We start from the raw sequence: 22,500 nt of genomic DNA, 5'->3' as shown, positions 1-22,500 counted from the left end.
TGGATTGTTTTAGCTGTTTTTAGAAGCAGCTGAGACCCAAATAGAAGAACAAAAACATACAAAATGTGAATTTTTCAAAATATGTCTCCTTTAAAGTGCAAATACAAACATGTATTAACTACAAGGAAATATTTTCCATTTCTTCCATTCACTTCTGATGAATCTGAAAACTACCTAAATTGATGGGGGGGGTTTAAGTCTGCAGTAGTGTTTTTTTTTTATTTTTATTCTAATCATTAAATTTAATTAATGATTAGAATGAATTAATTAGAATCATAAAATTCTAATTCAGAATTTTATGAATAAAATTATCACAGTTATTTTAAAAATTTAGAGAGGATATAAATTAAATGTCAAATTAAGAGTTGGCAACATCGACTGAGCCTCAGTCATCTCAAAGGTATCAACCTGGTTTAATGCTTTGCTGTCTTGCTGCGGCTCTCTCCATGCTGTCTTTGACACAGTAGTAGAGCTCGCGACACTGAAACAAACAGAGGAAAGTTACTTTAATTTTTAAACAACTTCTTCCTAAAGTTTGCAGAAGCACAAGATGCACAGTTGCAGACCTTTTTGGTATAGAACTTGTTGAGCTGCGTCTCTTGGCCATTACGTCTCCACAGACACAACACCTTGGTCTTGGGGCAGTACGTCATGTTGATGAGCTTCTCGTACCACCAGCGCTCGTAAACCGTACCGACGTTGCTGCGCAGGACTATGCAGTCATCACAAACCTTTAAACATTGGTGAATGTTTGTTAGTGCAAAAACAAGAACAGATCATGATATATGCAGCAATGATGAAAGCCTTTTCCTACCTCCATAAAGAAGATGTCTCCCGTTGTATCAGTGCCAGCATGAACAACAAATGTTTGTTTCTTGATGTGACGACTTCCACTGGGCCTGATGGACAGCTCACGACCATTCTACATAGGATTGGTAAAAATCAATTACAAAAAACTAAGAGAGGTCAAATGGAAAAAGTGGAAGATATATTCACCATATGGGCCAGTTTGTCCAGTATTTCGTTGATCTCTTGGCTGTATGCGAGTCCGATGTGAGATTTGCCCATCAAACGTCTCACTTTCTTCCTGATGTCATTTTTGTTCACCTAAATCAAGAAAAAACATTTACATGCTGGTCCACTCATCTCAAGGAAAGAAAAAAATAAAACTACAGCTGCTTAAACAGAGCAACAGGCTGTCATACTTTCAGCATTAGCATGTAAGCAATCATGTTGTGCAGAAGGGTGGCCAAGAGTCTGTCCTCATCGTCCTCCAGACGCTTGCGATCATGCTCTCCAAGTGACAAGTATCTGAGTTATTATGAAAAACAGAGGGATTCTTAAAATTGTTTTAAAACTCACATTTGGATGCTGAAAAAAATAATAATAAATAAGAAAACCTTTCAATCATTTCCTGAGGTCCCTGGTCCATCCCCATTCCTTCGCGCTCCAACATCACAGCATCTAAGAAGGCGTCCTCCCAGAACTGCACTTGATCCCAAAGGGTGGAGCGCTCCTTACCTGAAAACAGTTTGTTTTGTCTCAAGTGAGCAAATCTTCTTCAGCTGCTCACTTGGCTCAACTCAAATCGTATGCCAACTTGAATATAAAATTCCTAAACATATGTATATTTCTTTTAGAATTATAATTTGAGGAACACAAGACACCCAGACTGAAATCAGATTCATCTGGACCTACCCTCAATCACTGACTCAGGCCTTTTTAGAACAAAGTTTCAGGTATTTTTAATCAGGAAGCCTTTTAATAATTGCATAGATAGAAATGGGACATTTTATTCCAGATTTCTAGCTTTTTTTTTCTTTATTATTGATCTTTGTGAAGCATTTTAGCTCTCTGACTTTTGTAAAGCACTATATAAATAAATAAATGAGTGAAAAAGGACTGCAAATAAAACAATCTGTGTGTAGTCAATGTATACAGAAAGATGGTAGGTGTGACAGACTATTTTTTTTTCTGTTTTGATATTATAAAAAAAAAACATTTTCCCACCCCTATATGCACAGATCTAAACCTCACTAAAGAACAGGTAAAACTCTCATCAGATAAAAAGACTGAACAGAGCTAGATGAGCTAAGCAAAGAAACACAATCCACCAGCACAACACACACATAAAAAAGGGGCAAAGGCAAGAGATCAGCCCTACTTAGAGAAAAGGTTTCCATGGCCGCATCCTCTAGCTGATCCCAAACGGAGCTCTTATCCCGCCCTGGAGAAATTTCCCATGAGCAGCAGGAGAAGAGAAAAAAGCAGCAAGAGCAGCGCCGGGGTTAGGCAAAGAGGTGTGAATGGGTTTAATGGCAAAAAACGAGAGCTGAGCGAGCCGAGATGCACACCACAGAAACATGACAAGGATTAATACAGAGCGTGATTTTTAACACACTGCTTCAAAGCTTCAAGTTTGCATCAGACATTTTCACAAACAAGGACAGATAATGGAAATGGAGTTTGTGTTGACAGTACTACATTAATCCTTCGAGTATTTTGCATTTAAAACACAATTCAGGACTCAGGAAATGGTCCAGTAATATTCTACCAATACAGATTTTAACTGTTGTAGAGCTGAACAATGGTTACTAAAATATGAGTTCAAGACATCTTGTTCACTTACATAGAGCTAAATAAAATGTGTATAACTGTGGTAATTTAGTAAAATCTTTAAAAAATACATGTAAAAAAATATATACAAGTCAAAATGCACAATGTCAGCAATGCATAACAATTTAAACTCAAAGGAAACAGAGCTGTTTCAGTAGACATGAAACATCAGAAGCATAAAATCGTCTGTAGAGCAAGTTTACAGAGAAAGCAGAAATCAAGAGAGCAGCACCTACCCAGCAAACCTTCAAACAGATAAATCCTCATACTGATGTCCTCCATTGGCTGAACTGGAGGCCCTTTGACCATTGCAGGTAAATGATCTTTTGCACCTGGTTTAAGAGTGTGAGTTTTTCCCTATGGAAGAAGAAAAACCAGGTTTGTCAAACTGCAAGCACAATGATCACAAGTTTGCTTTGCTAAAATTATCACAACAAAAATGTTATTTTATTAATTTTTTTGGCAGTCGGTGAATTGTTTAGTACTTGCAGAGTTAATATTTAGTAAAAGAAAAACAAAATGTATGTCCAATGTCAGCTTGCACTTACAAGAGAAAATGTATGCAGATATATATTGAATCATTTTTGGACAACTATTCTACATGGCAGTAACAAGGTTTAAGGACTTTCAGAGAGGATTTTAACCAATCAGTATTCTTTAGTGTATATAGTGTATATGGAAGTTTTTTTGTTTTTGTTTTTTTACTTACGAAGACTGAGCTTGTGGCTGGATTGGTTTCAATCTCACTGTCAGACAGAGTTCCTCTGGACTGATTCAAATGAGGAGCAGCTCTCCCTCCAAGACCATCTCCTGCTGTGCTGCTCAGGTCACTGTCGGCTCCAAGGGTCTCACCAGAGCTATTGCTAATCTAAAATGTTAAAATTCAGAGTAATAAAGGTTTCATACGTAGACTTTTGAATGTTTACATTCATTGTTCACTTAATGCAGTAAAGGTAAATAGAAGACAGTATTTTCCATTTTATTCCAGCTTTTTATTAATGAAACTGTAGCTCTGTGTCTTTGGGAGTTTTGCATATTTTCTAATTACATGAGCCATCTGAAAATTTAAACTTATTTTCCTTACCTACATCAAGGAATTAATTCAACATACAGTGGATTATTCTTATACCACAAAAGCATCATGTTTCATTTTTCCTAAATTTATTCTATATGCTAAATTTAAAATAAATTCAATATTTTGGATACAATCTATAAACAGTAAAAATGGCATTTTGGAACTATATTAAAGAAGAGGATTTAGTAATTATTACAGTTCATTCACAGGCATGTGCCAGTTATCAGTATTAAGGTTTATCAAAATGTAGCCGTTAAAAATTAAAAAATGAATTTTTTAATTAAATTAAAAAAATTAAATTCTAAAAAAAATATATTTAATATAGAGAAAGTATTTTTTCCTAGGTTTTTTCTGCTCAAGCCTATATCAAAATACACAATGCACACAGCATTGTTACTGCGATAATAATCAATACGACACATTATTGAAATAGCAGTTGGAAAATATGATTATTTAAAATAAAACCAAGTGGCTCATGTCATGTATTTATGTTTTGGATGAATGATTGGCGCACTCCTGTTGAAAAAGAAAAAAAAAAGAATAAATAAAGTGCAAGTCATCCGAGTTGGCCGTGCCCTACCACTGTGCTGGCCTCCGAGTCCTGGCTGGTGCTCCTCGTGAGGATCGGCGGCTCTGAACTGGTTACAGACTCCGTGTCGCTCTTCTATACAAGGAATGAAAAAAAATTTGATTAGCTGTTGCAAAATGTGAACTATCCCTCCAAATAAGGTGCACTTTGGTTATAATTATAATCTCAAAGTAAAACAGTCCACTGTACTATAATAACAAACAAAACAAATTACATCCAATATTTTATTATCACTAATATGTTTTCACACAGCAGTAATTATAGGACAAACCTGAGAACCAGATGCGACACTGAGTCCACTATCAGCACTGATCTGTGATTTCTTCTCCTCTGCGTCAGTCACCTGCGGCCGCTGCTGCTTTGCCCCTTCAGCCCCTGCAAATTACATCTAATTATCAGCCTGTTTTCACATGTGGTCTCATGATGTTCTTACCTTATAGAAGGCCGTCTCACTCAAAGCCTGCACAGCATAGTAGCCCTGACACTACACCCCTTTGAAGGGTCAAAGACTGCTTAGACATCTCACTATGTGTGTACGCTGCACACTCAATTACAATAGCTTTATGAAGTTTGAGAAAAACTTTTCATTTTCAATATATAAGCTGCTACTAACTTTAAAGTGTAGGGAGGCATTTTTCTTTACTAATTATACAGAATAGGAAAGCTTGTTTCATCTTAACAGGACAGAGAGAGGAGACATAAGCAAGCACAGAAAGCAGAAAACATTGCAATTCGGAAAACATTACAAATGAAAACAAAACTGCAAGAGCGAGACATTATTTTTCAATCAGTGTTGCAAATGTGGCCCAATTTACACCAAAACCCCACAAACAGACACAGGCAGTTAGGCATGCAGACAAACTCATGGTCGGTAAAGGAGACATTTTCTGTTTCAAGTGTGACTGTTATTTATCATCTTTGTAGGTGGACATGTGGCGACACGTGCATCCATACAGGTCTGTGTAGTTCTCACTTTTTTGTGACATTTAACTTTGGCAAAGCGATTCATAATGCATCAGAAAACTGTGGGAAGTTGGCTGTAATGTTACAGCAAGTCACTTGAAACTGGAAAAAAGTACAGTTAAAAAGAGCAGGACAGGGCAGCAGGTATTCATTTCTGCTCATCTAGATGCATGATTGCAAGAGAGGAAGAAGAAGAACATGATAAAACAAGAATACACTTTGCTTCAGCTTAAGCCAATAAATGTTACAGTAAGCTTCTGTCATTTTTATGTCAGTTAATCCAACAATCCTAAAGATTTTAACTTTTACCCTTCCTTATATTTTGTTTTTAGCCTTACAGTATATAATGAAAACACAAGTTGTACATAATTGTCAAATAGAGGGATGAGGTATGTTTCTCACCTTTTTTTTTTGCTTTTACAAATACAAATATTAACAGTGTGACATGCAGTTTTACTCTTTTGGAATAAATAATAAAAAAAGATGATCTAAACCTAAATTAATCCTATCCAACTTCAATTTTTAATTTATACTCAAATATTTAAAACACACTGACACTATAACCCCTAATTTGGGGAGGGTTTGTCCATTCAGATCTAGATTATTGCTGGTTATTGTTTCACGCATAGAAAAATACACGAGTGAGAGAAGAGGTAAAAAAAAAAAAAAAAAAAGGGAAAAGAAAAGGGGGTTGAAAAAAAATTCACTTTAACCCCCCAGTTTTTAAGTTAGTTTTTTTTTTTTTTTTGGTGTGTGAAAAGTCTCTTACTCTGTTGTTTTTCCATAGCTTTTTGCTTATCCTGGTGCTTGCTCCACAATTCTACCCAAGATGCATTGCAAGCAAGGAGAGAAAGACAGAGAGAGAGTCAGAGAGCTGGTTGAAAAGGCATGTATGGTGGGTGAGCATTAAAACCAAACTCAAAACAAAAGAAGCATTAGAATGTTTTACTTTCTAAAAGAAGGTGTTTTGTAATGTTGGCATGTAGTGTTGATTCATTTAGGACAAAATTATATTTTAAAAAAAATGTTATAGGGCTATATTGGATTTGTTATGCAACAGCTACTTAGGTAACATTACAAAACACCCCAACCTCTCCACACAGAGTCCTGGAGAGCCACACAGTGCTGTTACAGAGCTTTGGCTCTGACCGTCTACGTTCATCCATCGCATGTGTCTGGCTTTCCAGAGCAAAGGTGAAAACGAGGAGGCTGATTGGGAAAAAGAGCGTGGGATGATGTTGATAGCCAGTGAGTGGAATGGAGTAGTTGCAGAAGCTGAGATGCAAGTCTCACAGCATTCTGTAGAATTGAAGGTGCAACTTCTAACAGGTAGAAAAAGGGGTGAGAGTAGGAGAGGTGTGGGTGGACGAACTGAGAGGAGTCCCCTGTAGACAGACCCAGAATTTTATTTGAAAAATCAAGGACTATATGCCCAAAAAACAAGTCTGTTGTAGGAATTTTCTATATACTGGGACTGTTTACTGGGGAGTTTTGTTTCCACCCTCCATGCTGATAGCAAAGGAGCTGTTTCGTTATTTTTTGTTCATTTTCTACAGCACACCTTGAAGAAACCTGCAGTAAAGGCTCAGACGAACACCGATTTGACCATCGATGTGTATAACTCTACTTTCCCCTTGTCCCCTACTGCAGATTTTCACACTGCAAGAACAAAACAACCACATGCATTCAAGGTGCTAATAGGCCAACAACAGAACCCCGAAGGGGAGGAAAACAGCTTCACGGATGTTTAAGGAAAAGGCCACAAACACACACAGTCCAGGCTGGAAACAGGATGCATATTCCATACACTTCAAAACTAATTTATTATACAACTTTAATTTAATTTAAACAATTTTAATATAAAATTTCAGCTGGTTAGCCATCCTACATGATTATCAACGGTAATTTCAGTTAAAGTGTGTGGAATATAATAACACCTGTTGGTTGTTGTCTGGGGGATCTTTCACTGAGACGGCTGGAAGTAGGGTGGGGGAGGTTTAAGGTTGATGAGCTTGTACGGTGGGGGCAGGGGAAGGAGGGGGGTTACAGTGCACATGCAACCAGGCTTGAGTGGTGTACACACCAATCGAGGCAATAAAGTTCTCCTCGTTCAGACTTCGGGTATCAAAATGGCGGGCTCCTTTGCCCGTGGTGTGGTGAGGCAGCTGCAGCTGGGGGATATTCAGGAGGCCCTGAGGTCTGGCTGTCTCCATACGACCAGAAGGACTCTCTTTACTCCCCGGGCTGCCAGCACTGTCTGTGGGACTTCGCTTGCGCTTTTCCGGGTCTACCAAGTTACCAAAATTAAGGGGGCCAAAGACAAAGTTCATCAAACACAGGAGAAGGAAGTAAGTTAAAAGTTTAAAATGGGGAGAAGAAAAAGATTATTTGACAAAAAAAAAAAGCAAAGAGCAGCTTTAGTTAATGCCTTAAGACAGTCTGACATGCAGCACAAAGCTCAATATATGCAGAGCAAGTGCACTGACAAGTAAACAATACAAGCACCCTGATGTTAGCCTGAACACAGAATCTTATACATTTCTAAGAGTACTTCATATGAATCTCACAATTAGGTACAAAACTTCATGAAGGCAGTTGTTAAGTTTTAGGGCATACCTTTGGTTTGATAATGTGTGCGTGCTATTTCCAGCAGGCTGAAGACACTAGCCATTCCTCCAAGACCAGCATTGGTATAAGAATGCTCCAGACTGGAAACCGTGCACTTCAGGATGTCCAGCATGCCTTTGTAAACTTTTCTGTTCACCTCCTGGAAACAGACAAACTGGTTATTGAAGGTTTGCCATCACAAGCAACCCATAATCTGATCATGATCTAGGATTTTACAATCTCCAGATTATTACAAAGACAGAATACAGCCCTCAAAAATACACTACTGCATTCCCTCCAGAAACAAACTTTAGATTTGATTTTCTGCAAATCAAGTCTCTGGCAAAAGTATTCATTCGCCTTGGTCTTTCCATAAGATAAGACGCATGTTCCCAATAGGGAATACAGGTGTGCCGATCGATCGGCTACCGATCATAATCGGCCGATTTCCGTGAAAAAGTGTATGATCGGTGATCGCCGATCCTGGTCTCTTGTTGCCGATCACAAACTGATCACCTGCATCTCATTTCGCAGCCTGCCTGTGCAGCTGGTGGGCTCTTTCCTTCACACTGTGCAAACGCGTAGCAACAAACCCGATAAGCGATGTGGAACTATAACGCACTGAGTGAATGGAGAAGTTTGCGTGTTGCGGCGGAAAATTGAAGCACGTGGGGTGAAGCACGTCAAAATGCGAATCTAATATGGCATAAAAACAATGCCATACTTGACGGAGTTTGGCTACATCGAGGCTCACTGCAGTAAAAATAGACATATGGAAATTAAATTAAGGTGAATTCATGGTTCTTTTTTCCACATAATGTAACCGGTAGTGCTTATGATTAAAAAAATAATTATGTGATCGGTATCGGTGATCGGCCCTCATGGGTGATCGGAATCGGAAGGAAAAAACCTGATCGGCACATCTCTAATAATGAATGTGAAAAAGTTCAAGGTTCATGAATAGTTTCTATCTTGCAGAAAACAAGCATCTTACCACATCACGTATGATCTCCTGTCTGGCGTCTTCCTCCGACTGGACGGCTCTGTTCAGCTTACTCAGCACAAAGACGCGGAGCTGCTCGTTCTCCAGCAGTCGGCGAACCTTTTTCATGTTAAGCCAGCCGACGCCCTGTCCTTCCAGAACACTCTGCACCACTTCCTTTAAAAACTGCTGGTTCTCACTGGGTCAAAACAAGTCATTAGGTTAATTTTGCAGCTTTTGAAGTAAACTACAATCATCCCTATTTTGTCTAACATCTTTGATTGCTGATGATGTGAGGCAAAAGCTTCAGGTACCTTGTGTTGTTGACCCGACCCTGCGGTGAGGGAGATTCTCTCTTCACAGTTGGGCTGTGTTTGATCACTGAAGACTTTTGGTCCACAAGTGCTCGGGGTGCACGCGCCCCTGCAAAAAAAAAATTATCAAATAACACCCTCACAATCAGAAACGCACAAAAAAAGAGCACTCAAATGGACTGGACTCAATGGGAATTTAAAAAGCTGGAAACTATTTTCAAACTGCTGTGTTTATAAAGTCACACAGGGCTACGAGCATCATTGTGTACAGAGGACAGAAACATTTGGGAATTATCTACTGCAGGACAAACATATTACAGGGGCAAAGCCTATTATTACAAGAGAAATAAAGGACAAACCAAACACACAAAATGCACACTCACTCACACACACAAGAATCCATTTGGCTCTCTTGGTGAGGGCATTACACATTAGCAGCATAAAGTAGTTAAGGTCAGTGGAAGGACAGCGTCGGTAGTAATTAGTAAATGACATGCACAAAAGAAAACAATGAGGTGAAAATGAAGTTTATAATACTGAATTGTTAAAATGCAGAGAGTCTGACAATCTGTGAAAAACAGCTAAATTATAATGTTTTAAATAGAAGTGTTAGTAGTGACAGGATGTGAGTCAGGTGTCTGATCTGCACCACTCACACCACCAGCAACAGACTCAACTGCTGTTTATACCAAGGAGTCGACAAAAGATCAAAGTGTTCTTTTTTGTGTGAAGCAAAACCATATATAAAATGAGATGGATTAATTGCATGTACTTTCATATATTAAAATCAACTTCAAAGCAGTGGCAGGAGGGATGTTGAGCTAAACAGACTAAACTGTAAATCCAACTTTAAATATGAAATAAGTAAGACAGTTTTCTTTTCTCTGTTTAGACAAGTTTAAATGCATGACACAGAAATAATTACAAATTTAGGTGTTCCTATAACACTTGTATTTCAGTCAGGAATGAAATGAAAATATTTTTGAAATATTTTGAAAATATGGTGTTCAAAATATTTCTGAACACCACTGAAAGCAACACATTGTGGTTTAATTTCTTTTAATTCTAGATATCAATCATTATGTATTATCTAACAGTGGATCCAAGAGGATTACTATGATAATTTCTTACAAATACAAGTAATTTATTAAAAAAATCAATTCACAATAAAAGCCAAAACCTTAACCTCTCAGTTTTATTTCTCATCTCACAGTGAAAAACTTAAATATTTTAAATAGACAATTTAGATTATTTTACACAAAACTCTACACCACGATAAGCTACTCAACACTACCATACAATGAGAAGTAATCTATACTTCTCATTATATGTATTACAAGCCTATAATCATAATATTACTGTACACAAAATTCATATAGCAAAGAATTGCATGGACGGCAATAACGTTTTACTAAGTATTTAAGCATCTTTTTATGTCTGGGTTAGATTTAGTGAAAATTATTTAATGTAGCATAAACTGTTTTAAATGGTATTCGCTTCATGAGGTCATCAAGTCATTAAAGCTACAGTTAAAGTGCACAATGCAAAAACCGCAGCCAGAAAACTATTTTGTAATTTAACTTTATTGCCCAGATAGATATCTTTGATTTTATTTCATTTCTTCCAGTGCTCGGTGAGACAATTCATTATCTGGGCTGTCTGCTTACTTTGAGCCCAAAGTAGAAATACAACACGTTAATTATTAGTTTATTTATTACAAGTCCTTTTTTTTTTATCGCAACATTCACAATTACTATTGCATATCTGTTCATTACTATTGCATATCTGTTCATTAAATAAAATACTAATTCAAATGTATGCCACTGTTTGATAGGTGCATAAAATTACAGGCTGGAAGTAAATTTAGAACTGATATTAGTTTTGTTCACAGACCTCAATTTAATGTGTATAAAAATGCAAAGTAAAATTCTCATTTCTAAAAACCAATAATAAAAACTTAGCAACTGCTATGAAAATTCCCAGTGTGTAAACAATTGTGTTACCATATTATATATAAAGCTTTGTATACTAAATGATGATTTACACCTAAAATGTAGTTGTTGAAGAACCAGTGTCTGAGAATAATAGCTAACTTTTGCCCTGTGTACATTTAGTTTTAGGATGTCCTGAAAATATCAAAATCAACAATGTAAAGCTTTTACACACAAAAGGTATGAGGACTGGGGAACAATCCAATTTATGTCTCCATCCATATAACTAACACCACTCAGTCTACTCAAATATAAAGGCCACTTAGCGTAAGGGCTGTATGATATTAACAAATTTTGCATTGTCAATAATGGTAAATATTGTGATAATATCAGGTGGGCCATATGCCAGTTTTCTTCTTTCCTCCCTTCTTCATCTGTGCTTCCATCACTGTGACCTTTAGCATTTTGGACAGTGTCATTTGTGTCTTGTGTGAGCATCTGCTGCCATGAGACTTTTACAGAACCAGCAAACAGCTGGCACTAAATACCGTTAGATTAAGGCTGCCTGCCAAACACTCGAAGAGATGCAAGAAAGTTTCAGAGAAAAAAAGTATAATGAAGAAGCTGATCTTACAGGTTTTCAAATATTATTATCCTCCTTCATACCCTGTGTCAGTTGTGATAAATCTGGTTTAGCAATTATTACACACCTTCAAAACACAACTCTTCCACCTCCCTTAGCTGTGAACTTGTCTTCTAAAATTGTTGGTACTTTATTGAAAGTGAAATCAATAACTGCCATGATTCAGTTCTCATTTATCCAGTGGAAGATGTGGATTATCCTTTACGACCTGTAGTATGACATCCTCAGGATAAATACAGCATTTCTGCTTGGTGTTCTGCTCTTTTCCAGCCAGCCAGTGTCACTTCCCTCATTTACTTATTTCAATGAGAATAAAGAACCAAATCTTTAAAGCAAGCATTCCAGCTGCCACCTTCATGTCATTTCTTTAACCAAAGTGCAGTCATTCAAGCATTTAACAAAATCCTCACAGACCTTGGGCAGATCTCTGCTTTCAAAAGGCTCATTGCATCTTGTCAATCACTCTACAGTAAACTCTCTCTGCTTTCCTAAAATAGAGTATACAGGTTTGGTTTGAGTAGTACTCTACTGGAAAGAGAAACAAGAAAGGGTTAGGGCAAAGGAAAAACCCTTATTGCTTTTCCAATGAGGGTCATAGAGATAATTTCTTGGACTTTTTGTTTTAACTGATGTAAGAGTTCATATCCAGTACCATCCACATTATTTTCCATGTAGGAACACTTCCATTGCTTTAGAGGGACTGAGTTGGTTTATTATTTTTTTATTCAATTTACAGCTAATGAGGACTTATATATGACTCAACCAAATATGAGTACAGCAACTATGTTTGTGTACAGTTATTTCATTGCAAATTTTTGGATTTACCAATATGGATGTGTTTATAGGACACACTAAAATCCCACATCAGAGCTAAATGTACGAACAATGCACACTGTCTTTGTTGAACACGTTTCCATGCTAAAGTTTACATACATAATAAACTGATCATAGAAATGTGCACAACCTCATGGCAATGCCAAGGCTGCTGTACATTCGTCTATTCTTTTATAGGCCCCTTTGGCGACACCTAGAGGCTACAACGCAAAACTCACTGTGAAAAAAAGTTAAATATCAAAAGCATGAAGTGGTGCAGAAAATACTTTCATAATTACTTTATCATCATTATTACAATAATAATCAGAGGACCAATCATTTCCCTGTGTGAACAGAGGGGTTCTTGATCCTTTGCAGCATGAAGAACTTATGGTGCTGATTACGTTTTAATATTTTAGACCAAATTCATTTTAATAGACAAAAATCACACATAAACAAATTGCAGATTTTTTTTTTTAAATCTGCATGCAACCATTTCAATTATTACACAAAAAAACTACCCAAACCAATCTGAAAAAAAGAAAGTATATCTTAAGCCTAACAGTCGTGGCCTTTAGTTTGTAATAAAGAGCAGTTTGTCTTTTCAGGTGCTGAGAAGGAACTTTGAGTCCCTCTTCTTTCCATGACTGGTTTTAATTTAGACCCAGTATTTTCAGACAAGAAAGGAATCATTTACATTCTGACACTCAATTGGATTCAAGTCCAAACATTGACTAGGTCACTCCAAAAGCTTCATTTTGTTTTTCCGAACAATTGGATTTGCTGGTGCTCTTTGGATGATTGTTCTCCTGCAGAACCCCAGTGTGACTGAGCTAAACTTCAGACTTACTGTCAGACATTTTCCTTCAGGATTTTCTGACAGAGAACAGTTAATGGTTCCAAATCCTTCAGATGTAAGACAAGGATATTTTCCTAAATTCTGGGAGATCAGGATGACGTTTGTTGAGAAAAAAATTTAAATGGGCCTTTGTGTTTTTATATAAAGGGTATATATAAAAAGGGTATTCAATTCAGAATAAACATAAAGAAAATGAAATCTCAAATCACACTGATAAACAAATCCCACCCCTGTATCGTTTTATTGATCCAAACCTTTTGAAGAATGTTTTTGCATGTGTCTTGTAAACAAGCATTTTCCTCGTTTCTCCAAATCCCTCCAGGAATAGAGATGTGGGAGGTGAATTCAAAATAGCCACTTGCTTTTATCTTGCTGAACAAAACCTTGACTTCAGCTTAGTTTATTATTTTATTTTACTGCAGTCATGTCTTCTTGTTCTCAAAACAGTTACAGTGCAGCAAGATTCAGCCAAACCCCACATTTTGTACTCTGACGGAGCATGAAAGGAGTAGCAAAAGATGGTAGGTCACTAATATTATTATCCAGCATTTAAAAGTTTTTTTTTTTCTTGATGGCTAACTGGTGGGTTATTCACCGACTTAATGTAGAACCTAAATCTAAAGTTATATTATTTTTCTGCAACTTAACTGTGATGAGTTTAGCTTTAGAAATGAAGCCAAACACTTTATGAGGTGAAATAACAGACTGAAATAAGAAAGGTCATTAGAAATGACAATATGACCAGACAAAACACTGAGTTTTCACGGCTTCTGATGAGGCACACAGTGACTGACATGAGAGGAAGACATGGTGGAAATGCTGGGGAAGATGTAATTGACTGGCTTGGAGAAGCATGCAGCTCACTCAATAAAAGGGGCAGAACCCACCTTCTCCGCTCCCCGGGCCGGCCTCTGTAATTATCTCCATTAGAGAATTTAGCCCAAATACTGCACACAAAACTCAGGATTAGTGCAGCGAAAAGGTGAACAGAAAGAGGGACACCGGCCCAGACACAACCAGTCCGAACATCAACCCAACAAACAGACATGCATACTTAAAATGATGCAAAAGTGCAACCAAAAAACTAAAAAACAGAAGGCAAACAGAAAAAAGAAATAGCATGAACTCATGAGTCTGGATGTGACTGAAAATGTGAACAACAGTCACGTTTTTAGTAAGACGATTATCATTTACAGCTGGTGAGTACACTGTAAATATGTTGGTGATGTACACAACACTGCTTGAACTGTGTGAACGATGCTGGACATTTTAACAGTTATAATAAATAGGGATAAATCCTTAGAAAGTATGCACATTTATATTTCTCCCTCTCCCAATAAGGGAGACAGGCTTTTAATGAGAACAAAACACAAAAAGATAAGCAGTAGAGTAACTAATTAAATTAAATATCTTGCTTAAAATACAAATGTTTTTAGAAGATTAGTAATAACCAAGAGCAAATATCACCAAGCACACAAATAAGGCAACAACAAAAAATGTCAGGGAAGGTTTGATATTATTCCATTAACTACATACAGATCTTTCTGTGAACATTAACTAAAAAGTAAATGGCATTTTATTAATTGACAAAATTAAGGTAGAAAGATATAGATGCCACATCAAGAAATGTTTGCAGTTACAGAAAAAAAAAAGACTTTCAACAGTGACACAAAGAGGAATAACAGAGGAGCAAAAAGGGAAAGTAAACATAAACATGTAGCGGATGCTAAAGGTGTAACTTATATCTCAGTCCTACTCTGAGAACAGGATGCAAGGCAGGAACGTGTCACTTTGTAAGGTCACAGAAATGTCTAGTCAAGGACAAACTATCACACCAGACATAACATACCCGGACTGTCAGGGGAATCTGAACAACAAAGACAAAACAAATCACGATCAAAAGGAACAGAACACTTTTAATGGCAGCTATTCCACAATGAGTGGAGCTATTGAGTATCTTCACCATGATTCATCTGTTGTTTAGTTTTCTCTCAGTTGAAGAGAAAATCCATCCTAAACAGAGTTTATACTAACCCAGAGAAAACTGACAGGCACTATGTTATATGTATGTAATGTTATATGTTCATCAATTTATTGGTAGTTGAGAAGTGTTCATTCTTTTACCCACAATGTTTTTTTTTTTTAGTTTGTCTTGAAACTTGATTCATTTAAAACTGTGTTATGATAGTTACTGAAACTTTTAAACACAGGAAGAAATACTGTGATTTTTTTTTTCTTTATCCATATTACCCAGTTCTCCACCTAAACGTACACCAACAAATTAGGAGTCAGTGGAGTGAAAAAAAAAAACTGTACAAGAGAAAGAAATGCTGAGTTATTCCTTTTGACAACACAATAAAGTCTGCTTTGGAGTGGATTTTCCTGAGAGAAAATGTTTCACGTTTCCTCAATATTCTCCTTTAAATAGTGCCATGTATGTTTGGCAATCCAGTGCAAGGAGAGAAAAGCTTTAAAATCATTTTACAAACCTGCTTGCTCCATTTCCTCCTCAACATCAAAATTAAAATATTCTTTTACACCCCAAAAAATGTCAGAGAAGGCAGAAAAGAACAAACAAATTTATAAACAAATAAAAATGTTTTCTTTTGACATTTAGCGTATATAGTTCAGCTCTTAATCTGTAACAGCTGGAGATGTATTAAAATCTGTAACATAAATATTAAAAAAATTGAGCAAGTAGGATCAAGTTATCGTAGGATGGCAGAAACAGACCTTGTGTACAACTTGAATCTGTGTAATAGTCATTAGTTCCCTCCTACCTTTCAGGCTGGGAAAAGGTGTTGATTTCTCCCGGGCTGCTTTGTTGGGAAGAGCCAGATTGGACAGGCTGAAGCTGGTGCCGTGGTTCTTGTAAAGATTACCTGGTGAAGGATCAAAGAGACAATCACTAAAGCAAAGTATGATCAAATACTGTTGGTACTATTCAAGTCCATTAAATGAGACTTGATTGGTGACAGGGTGACAGGTGACAGGATCACCTCATCCTGCCTGTTGTTGCGCACTGTCAATCAGCTAGCTTAAGGAAGGCCGTAGCTTCTTTCATTTCACCAAGAAAGGTTTTTTCACAACCAGAAATATTCCTGGTTGTGACCAAAAAGTCTAATTGTGGTGTCAAAGCAAAATGAGAGGCACCTATCACTCTTACTAAAACTATAGTCAGTAAGATACAAGATCTATTAAGCAGCCAACACAACTAATTAACCACCTACATTCAGCTTCGTACAATATTACCCTATAAAGAGCATAACAACAAAAAAGGATAAAATTTTGTGCAGTAATCACTTGAATTCTGATTAAGGGAGTGTTTATGCTATATTTATGATTGAGGCTATGCATGGAAATAAAAAAATGTTAGATGTTAAAATGTAAAATAAATGTAATGAACAACACTATATTATATAAGTAGCAGTAGGAATGTCTGTCCAGATAAAAAGTGATTTTTTTTTTCATTTCCGTTGAAATAAAATGAGGCAATTTTAACCCGTGAAGGGTGTTTTGTAGCTAACAGACTAAACTGAGCATTTGCAATACTAACTTTAAATTTGCCATTTTGACACATTTAACTGGATGCTGTTTATTACAACAAACAAATCATCATCATAAAAAAACAAAACAAGAGAACTGCCAGCCATCTTGTCTGTCAATGTGGAAGGGGGCAGTTTTCCCATCTGGACGTTTTAACTTTCTTCTGTTGATTCTATAGTAATCAGTGAAGCTACATTAGTACATCTACACTGATACTTGATTTATTCTTACTGGCAAAAGACATAAGTCCACCAAATCCATCATTGCTGCTGTTGGAGATGGTGGAATTGGGGGAGCTGTTACGTGAGTCTCCTTCTCCATCAGACTCTCCTGGGAGCCTCAGGCTGCTGGGACGTAAAGGCCGCTGAGCCCTGAAACCAAAAGAAAGGTCACATGAGATATTAATCACACACACACACAGGTTCACGCAAAAATGGACGGTAAGATCAAGAACTCCATGACACGAACATAGCTTGGATGATGAGAGAAAGAGCATCTAAATGCTGCATGTACACACTTGTTGCCATTGAGGTTCTGGTTGAACCGAGGAGTGTAAGATTCCACTTGCTCTTCTTCCGCGTCTTCCTCAGTGGGGAAGCCATACTGAGGCTCAAAGTATGGGTTGTCATACTCTTGCTTTTTGTTGACAGAATCCACCAGACCAGAATCTGCAGCTGGTCTGAGAAACGGCTGACTGCCGATTCCAGGGACTGGGTTCTGCAAAGCGGCGCTTGCTGATGCTTCAATCTCAGGTGCTTCAGCTTGTTCCTGTCAACACAGATACATATGCATTGTGTAAATCATTTCTTATTAGCAACACATAAGAGAGTTGTATGAAAACAATAATCTAAAGTTGAATGAAATAGTCACACACATGGTTGACTCCTTGGATGATTGTGCTAGGGCTTGAGCTTGCAGTTGTGCTGGAGCTTGAACGAAGAGGCTGTCCGTCTGACTGTTCAGCAGCTCCTTCCCCACTAGAAGGACCATCCACACTATGGCTATCCTTTAAATCATGCAAGTCTTGAAACTCAACCTCGCTGGCATCGCCTAGTGCAGCATGAGTTGGAGGATCCAAACCTAAGAGACAGACAGTACTCAATGACGATGCCAAAAAAAGAAAACTATTCATACTGCACGGGTTGGTTTTGAATCAAAAGATCATACTTGGTGTATCCCCCTGGATGTCGCCTTGAATCATCTCGCTCACTAAGTCCCCAAGTGAAGAATAGGAAGAGCTGGAGTCATCATATCCATCACTGTCACTACCACTGAGACAAAACGAAGAACAGAATATCTGAAGCTGCTCAACAAATATGTTACAAATGAGCCAGATCAGACATGGACCTGGTTTCCTAACCTGTCTGTAGGATCAGACTCATTGCCTTCATCTTCCAATGGACCAGCCATAGCTTCCACCAGCAGGGAGCTTCCATCATAGACTCTGTAGACCACGGGCTGTAGCTGATGTGCGTACCATTTTGACTTGTCTCCAATTAAAGATGGATCATATACGTCTAAAACAGATAAAAACAGCAGCTTGGTGGTCAATTCAATTCAAAACGATTCATCAACAGATTATTACCATGTTAAATGAGTCTTACTGTTGTGTATCCTCTGAAAAGCAACGTTAGTGGGATTGAGTGCCCACTCTCCATAGAATTCCACCGCCTGGGTGTGGGACAGTTTATCGGCGAAGCAGGAGCGGCGTGGGCGAGACGCAAGAAACGACGTAGACTGAAAAGCGACCACTGGTCGCGGAAAGAGCCGCAAAGTACGCGTGTGCATTTGGAAGCCCTGGAGGACATTGGGAGAGTTGAAGAATCGCACCATGGCAACCCTGAAATGAAAAAGAAAATTAAGATGTTTTAATTGAGGTAAATCATGTTATGTGATATTATAGCTGGTACAATGTTAGAATAAAAAATAAGGCTGCAGATTAACCTAAAAAAAACTGTAAAATCGTGTTTGGGCTAACACTGATTTTAAAAGCTTTGCATAGTCATTCTGGCATGTCAATTTAGCCAACTCGCACACAGAAGTTAATCCTTAAAGGTTGTTTTTAACATAAATTGTATGTAATGTGTTGTTACTACCACAAGGTGGTGGCAGCACACTAACGGAAGTGGTAGAAAACACACCAAGTTGCTGGATTGTTGTTTCTGTTTTTTTTTTTCATAGCTAATCTTCTATTTTCATCTTTAATAAGTTGCAGTACTCTGACTTTTCTGTAGTGTTGCCAGTCTTTAAAAAAATAAATCAAAGAACAGGAAGTGATCTCAAATTTGTATTTTTGATTAAAAGGGGTCACCTTACCGTCTTCAAAAGTGGAATCTATCCTCCTGGCCAAGCATACTAATACTGCTCAATGTTCCAACAGTACTAACGTACGTTTTTATGAAAACGTAAGTTTACTACTTGCCTGGTGGCCACATCAACGGAATCAACGTCATTGCCGTATATCAGAGGGTTGAACTCGGTGGAGGATGGCGAAGCCTTGTCTCGTCCTGGAGGGAGCAGGGTCATCTCCTGGCCTTCCTGGAACTTCTCCAGGTTCAGAATAGGTTGTGTGTTCAAACTCATGCTGGCCAATGCCTAAAAGGCACCAGTGATACAAATTACAAAAGACGCTATGGATCTAATAACAATGCTGTGATGACTACTCCCACTACAGGCATCAACAACTTCTAGAAATTGTGTATAATGGAATATAATGTAGGTACATTTATTATTTGTAACCACCAACAAGGGAGATAATATCTTTGCATCTAAAATTATTCAACCCCCACTGCAAATTAAGCTTATTGGCAAAGTGCCCAAACAAGCAGCTATTAAATAAAAAACAGTGTTGCACAATTGTTGTGTTATTTACTGCCATCTTAGAATTATACAATCCCTGTATATCTTGTCATCCAAATGCTGCAGGATTCCAATGTCAGATGATGGAAAGTCCATCCACAGAATCAGGGAGCCAATACCCTGCTTCACAGTAAGCACAGTGTTCTTGATAACATATGCTTATAGCTCTTATTTTGATTGACATTTAAAGCAGAACCAACTGTTGCTTTTGAGTCAGTAATGGTGTACGCCTGGAGATCTTCAAGTGTGCCATACTGTGAAAACTGAAATCTCAGTGCTGGCTGCCACAGGTGTTTATCAGCCTAATAATTGTTTCTGAACATCTGCCTCAATAGGAATCTGGTAGCGGTCGTTGATAGGTTTCAGGAGGTGAATCCTTCCAGCAGTCACTATAGGACCTTGTCCTCATTTTTGTAAGATCAATTGAACAATTTACTTGACCAGTTTAAAACATCTATTGAAATGTCACCATCAACTATCTAGTTTCATCCATCAACGAAACCCTTCATTGGTTGTATTGGGGGTGACTGAGAACATGCGTGGTCTGCAATGTGTGCTTTTGTAAAGCTTTCTATTTCAGTAACTCTAAGACAGCAGTGGTCATTGGAAATAGTGTCGAATTTTACATTAAAACCTGGTAATATGAGGTTTATTTAAACAGATGTTAAGTCTTTTGCTTATTGGAAACACCTAAACAATTTTGAAGGAAGACGACAAACTTAATTTGAAGTAGAAGCTGCATAATTGTAGGTACAACGTTATAAATTAGTCCCAATCCAAAGATTCCCCATCTTTATGGTTTTGACTCAACAATAAATAAGGTCATCAAAGATCAAATTTACACATGTTGATGCCTGTGGTGGGTGTGCCGTTTTAGAGAGGAGAAACAGGAGGAAGTAAGTCACTATGCATGGTTTGCTTAGAGGGAACTGCTGCAGTCTCAGGAGTCAATGTTTAGCTTAGCATAATGGAACATTTAGTTGCTGGGTCAGGATGAATGTTAACTTTGTCAAAGGGATAAACAGATAAGCTTTTATTGTCTTATTTTGGTTAAGAGAACACTCACTATGCCAAAAACAGATGCACGCACATTCATACATGCTCAAGCCAGAGTTAAGCAGTGTATCAGAAACAATGTCCAGCGACATTCTGAAATGTTCTTTAGCATTTTCTATAGGTCAAGAGAACAAGAGACAATAATTAATGACAGGCAAACTAATGTGTGAGAGAGGATTTCCGTGCATGGGCATTACACATTCCACAGGAGGAGAAATGAGTAACCTTATTTTCAGAGGAGAAGATCTGCTTTTGGGTGATCACGGTCAATCTAACCAGACACTAGGAAGGGGAATAAGAGAGATGCCAGGAGAATCACATGTAGGCTGGAGATGACAGTTTTGTGACAGACACTGGAACATCACATGATGGAAGGGTAGCAGCATCTGCCTTTTCACTTTCTTTTCTTTGTCTCCTTTTAGAAGTACTTCCCACTTTTTCTGCTTGGCTGACAGCAAGTAAGTACATTTTGTTGCCACCAACATGTGAGTAATTTAAAGTTAAAGTTGTGAGGAAAAGGGTTTATACTAGAGTTTTGTAGTGAAACAACTCTAGCTCTGTCATTTCGTTTTTAAATTCTACAACTTACTTGAGTTGGATAATATTTTTATTGAGAGTGTGGAAACAAAGAGGATTCAAATTTAGAGAGACATTGAGAAAGCAAGACAGAGAAAAAGGCTGATGAAGAAGTTGAGATGATTTTATACCAAATATGATAAGACATTGAGAAACCGACAAGTCAATAACTTGATCAAAAGCCAGAATTCACCATCAGAATCCAGCCTTTGAGAGAGACAGGACAAACATCCATGGTCACCAACTGGGAAAACCCAGTGGTTACAATGGAGAGGAGATGACAGTACAAAACAGCAGATCTTTTCAGAAATACATAAAATGCTTGCACACCTCTGCATCTACAGAAAATGGAAAAAATGAAACTAATTCCCATTTTCTTAAAAAAAAAAAAAACACACAATCTGAGATTTACAAAAGTAAATGAATCAGTCTCTTGCAGGACTGATTTATTTGTAAAATGAAGAGCCGAGTGCAAGTATTTTCAGAGGCTCTCATAAAGCAGCATTATGCTACGGCATCCAAGTCTTTAGAAAAATCAGTGAAACATTCCTCTGTGACATGTTTTACATTCACAGAAAAACCATTGTGAGCTTATTTCCAAATATATGCTAGCAAAAACTGAGGCTTAGCACACTCCTACAAACCAGCTTCTCAGTCACACACACAAAGAAAGAGCTGCTAACCACACACAGCTATAAAACTGGCTCTGATTCAAGGTGGATGAAACCAATTGATGACTAAAATGAATAGTCAAATTGAGTTTTATCCTGTGAAAATTTGTGCTAGGCAAAACAGCCTCTGAGCAACTAAATACAGTGTTTTGCCAGTAAAGTGGGTTGATAAAGATAGAACTGGTATAATTAGGAACGATCCATATCTTTAAGTAAGTTGGAAGATATCTTGCATTTGTGGGGGAAAAAAATTATGCAGATTCTTGAATTAAGTAAAGTGGGTTGTGAAGATTTGCATATAGTGGTATAAAAAACAAGCACTCTCCAAAATAATCTTAAACAAAATAAGATTCTGAACTTGTATGTGAAGTTTTCTGTGTGATTGAAAAACAAAAACATC

The 22,500-nt window shown here is 37.5% G+C and overlaps 1 protein-coding gene across 29 annotated transcripts in view; it reads right to left on the bottom strand.

Annotated features, from left to right (window-relative positions):
• The window catches only part of madd (MAP-kinase activating death domain), a 47,587-nt gene that overhangs the window by 14,928 nt on the left and 10,159 nt on the right, over positions 1-22,500 (bottom strand). For 4 of the 29 annotated variants that reach the window (XM_015044929.1, XM_015044933.1, XM_015044948.1 and 1 more), the window contains exons 7-34: positions 21,079-21,135; positions 19,361-19,533; positions 18,543-18,778; positions 18,299-18,455; positions 18,106-18,209; positions 17,813-18,018; positions 17,456-17,706; positions 17,170-17,309; positions 16,173-16,274; positions 15,882-15,923; positions 15,242-15,259; positions 14,280-14,339; positions 9,147-9,255; positions 8,845-9,031; positions 7,860-8,010; positions 7,327-7,530; positions 6,013-6,063; positions 4,552-4,655; positions 4,272-4,355; positions 3,326-3,484; positions 2,853-2,973; positions 2,165-2,227; positions 1,401-1,521; positions 1,206-1,311; positions 997-1,107; positions 815-922; positions 567-731; positions 409-481 (exon numbers count right to left, since the gene is read on the bottom strand). In XM_015044929.1, coding sequence (XP_014900415.1) covers positions 409-481; positions 567-731; positions 815-922; positions 997-1,107; positions 1,206-1,311; positions 1,401-1,521; positions 2,165-2,227; positions 2,853-2,973; positions 3,326-3,484; positions 4,272-4,355; positions 4,552-4,655; positions 6,013-6,063; positions 7,327-7,530; positions 7,860-8,010; positions 8,845-9,031; positions 9,147-9,255; positions 14,280-14,339; positions 15,242-15,259; positions 15,882-15,923; positions 16,173-16,274; positions 17,170-17,309; positions 17,456-17,706; positions 17,813-18,018; positions 18,106-18,209; positions 18,299-18,455; positions 18,543-18,778; positions 19,361-19,533; positions 21,079-21,135 — 3,463 coding nt within the window. The remainder of the gene's footprint in view (positions 1-408; positions 482-566; positions 732-814; positions 923-996; positions 1,108-1,205; positions 1,312-1,400; positions 1,522-2,164; positions 2,228-2,852; positions 2,974-3,325; positions 3,485-4,271; positions 4,356-4,551; positions 4,656-6,012; positions 6,064-7,326; positions 7,531-7,859; positions 8,011-8,844; positions 9,032-9,146; positions 9,256-14,279; positions 14,340-15,241; positions 15,260-15,881; positions 15,924-16,172; positions 16,275-17,169; positions 17,310-17,455; positions 17,707-17,812; positions 18,019-18,105; positions 18,210-18,298; positions 18,456-18,542; positions 18,779-19,360; positions 19,534-21,078; positions 21,136-22,500) is intronic. The other 25 variants (XM_015044940.1, XM_015044941.1, XM_015044951.1 and 22 more) reach the window with 16 other exon arrangements.

This window comes from Poecilia latipinna, unplaced genomic scaffold, assembly GCF_001443285.1.
Source record: "Poecilia latipinna isolate Pla-1442-1.1 unplaced genomic scaffold, P_latipinna-1.0 Scaffold698, whole genome shotgun sequence".
Classification (NCBI taxonomy): Eukaryota; Metazoa; Chordata; class Actinopteri; order Cyprinodontiformes; family Poeciliidae; genus Poecilia; species Poecilia latipinna.
Note: the sequence above shows the minus strand (reverse complement) of the source record. Positions and strands in the feature narration are given on the sequence as shown.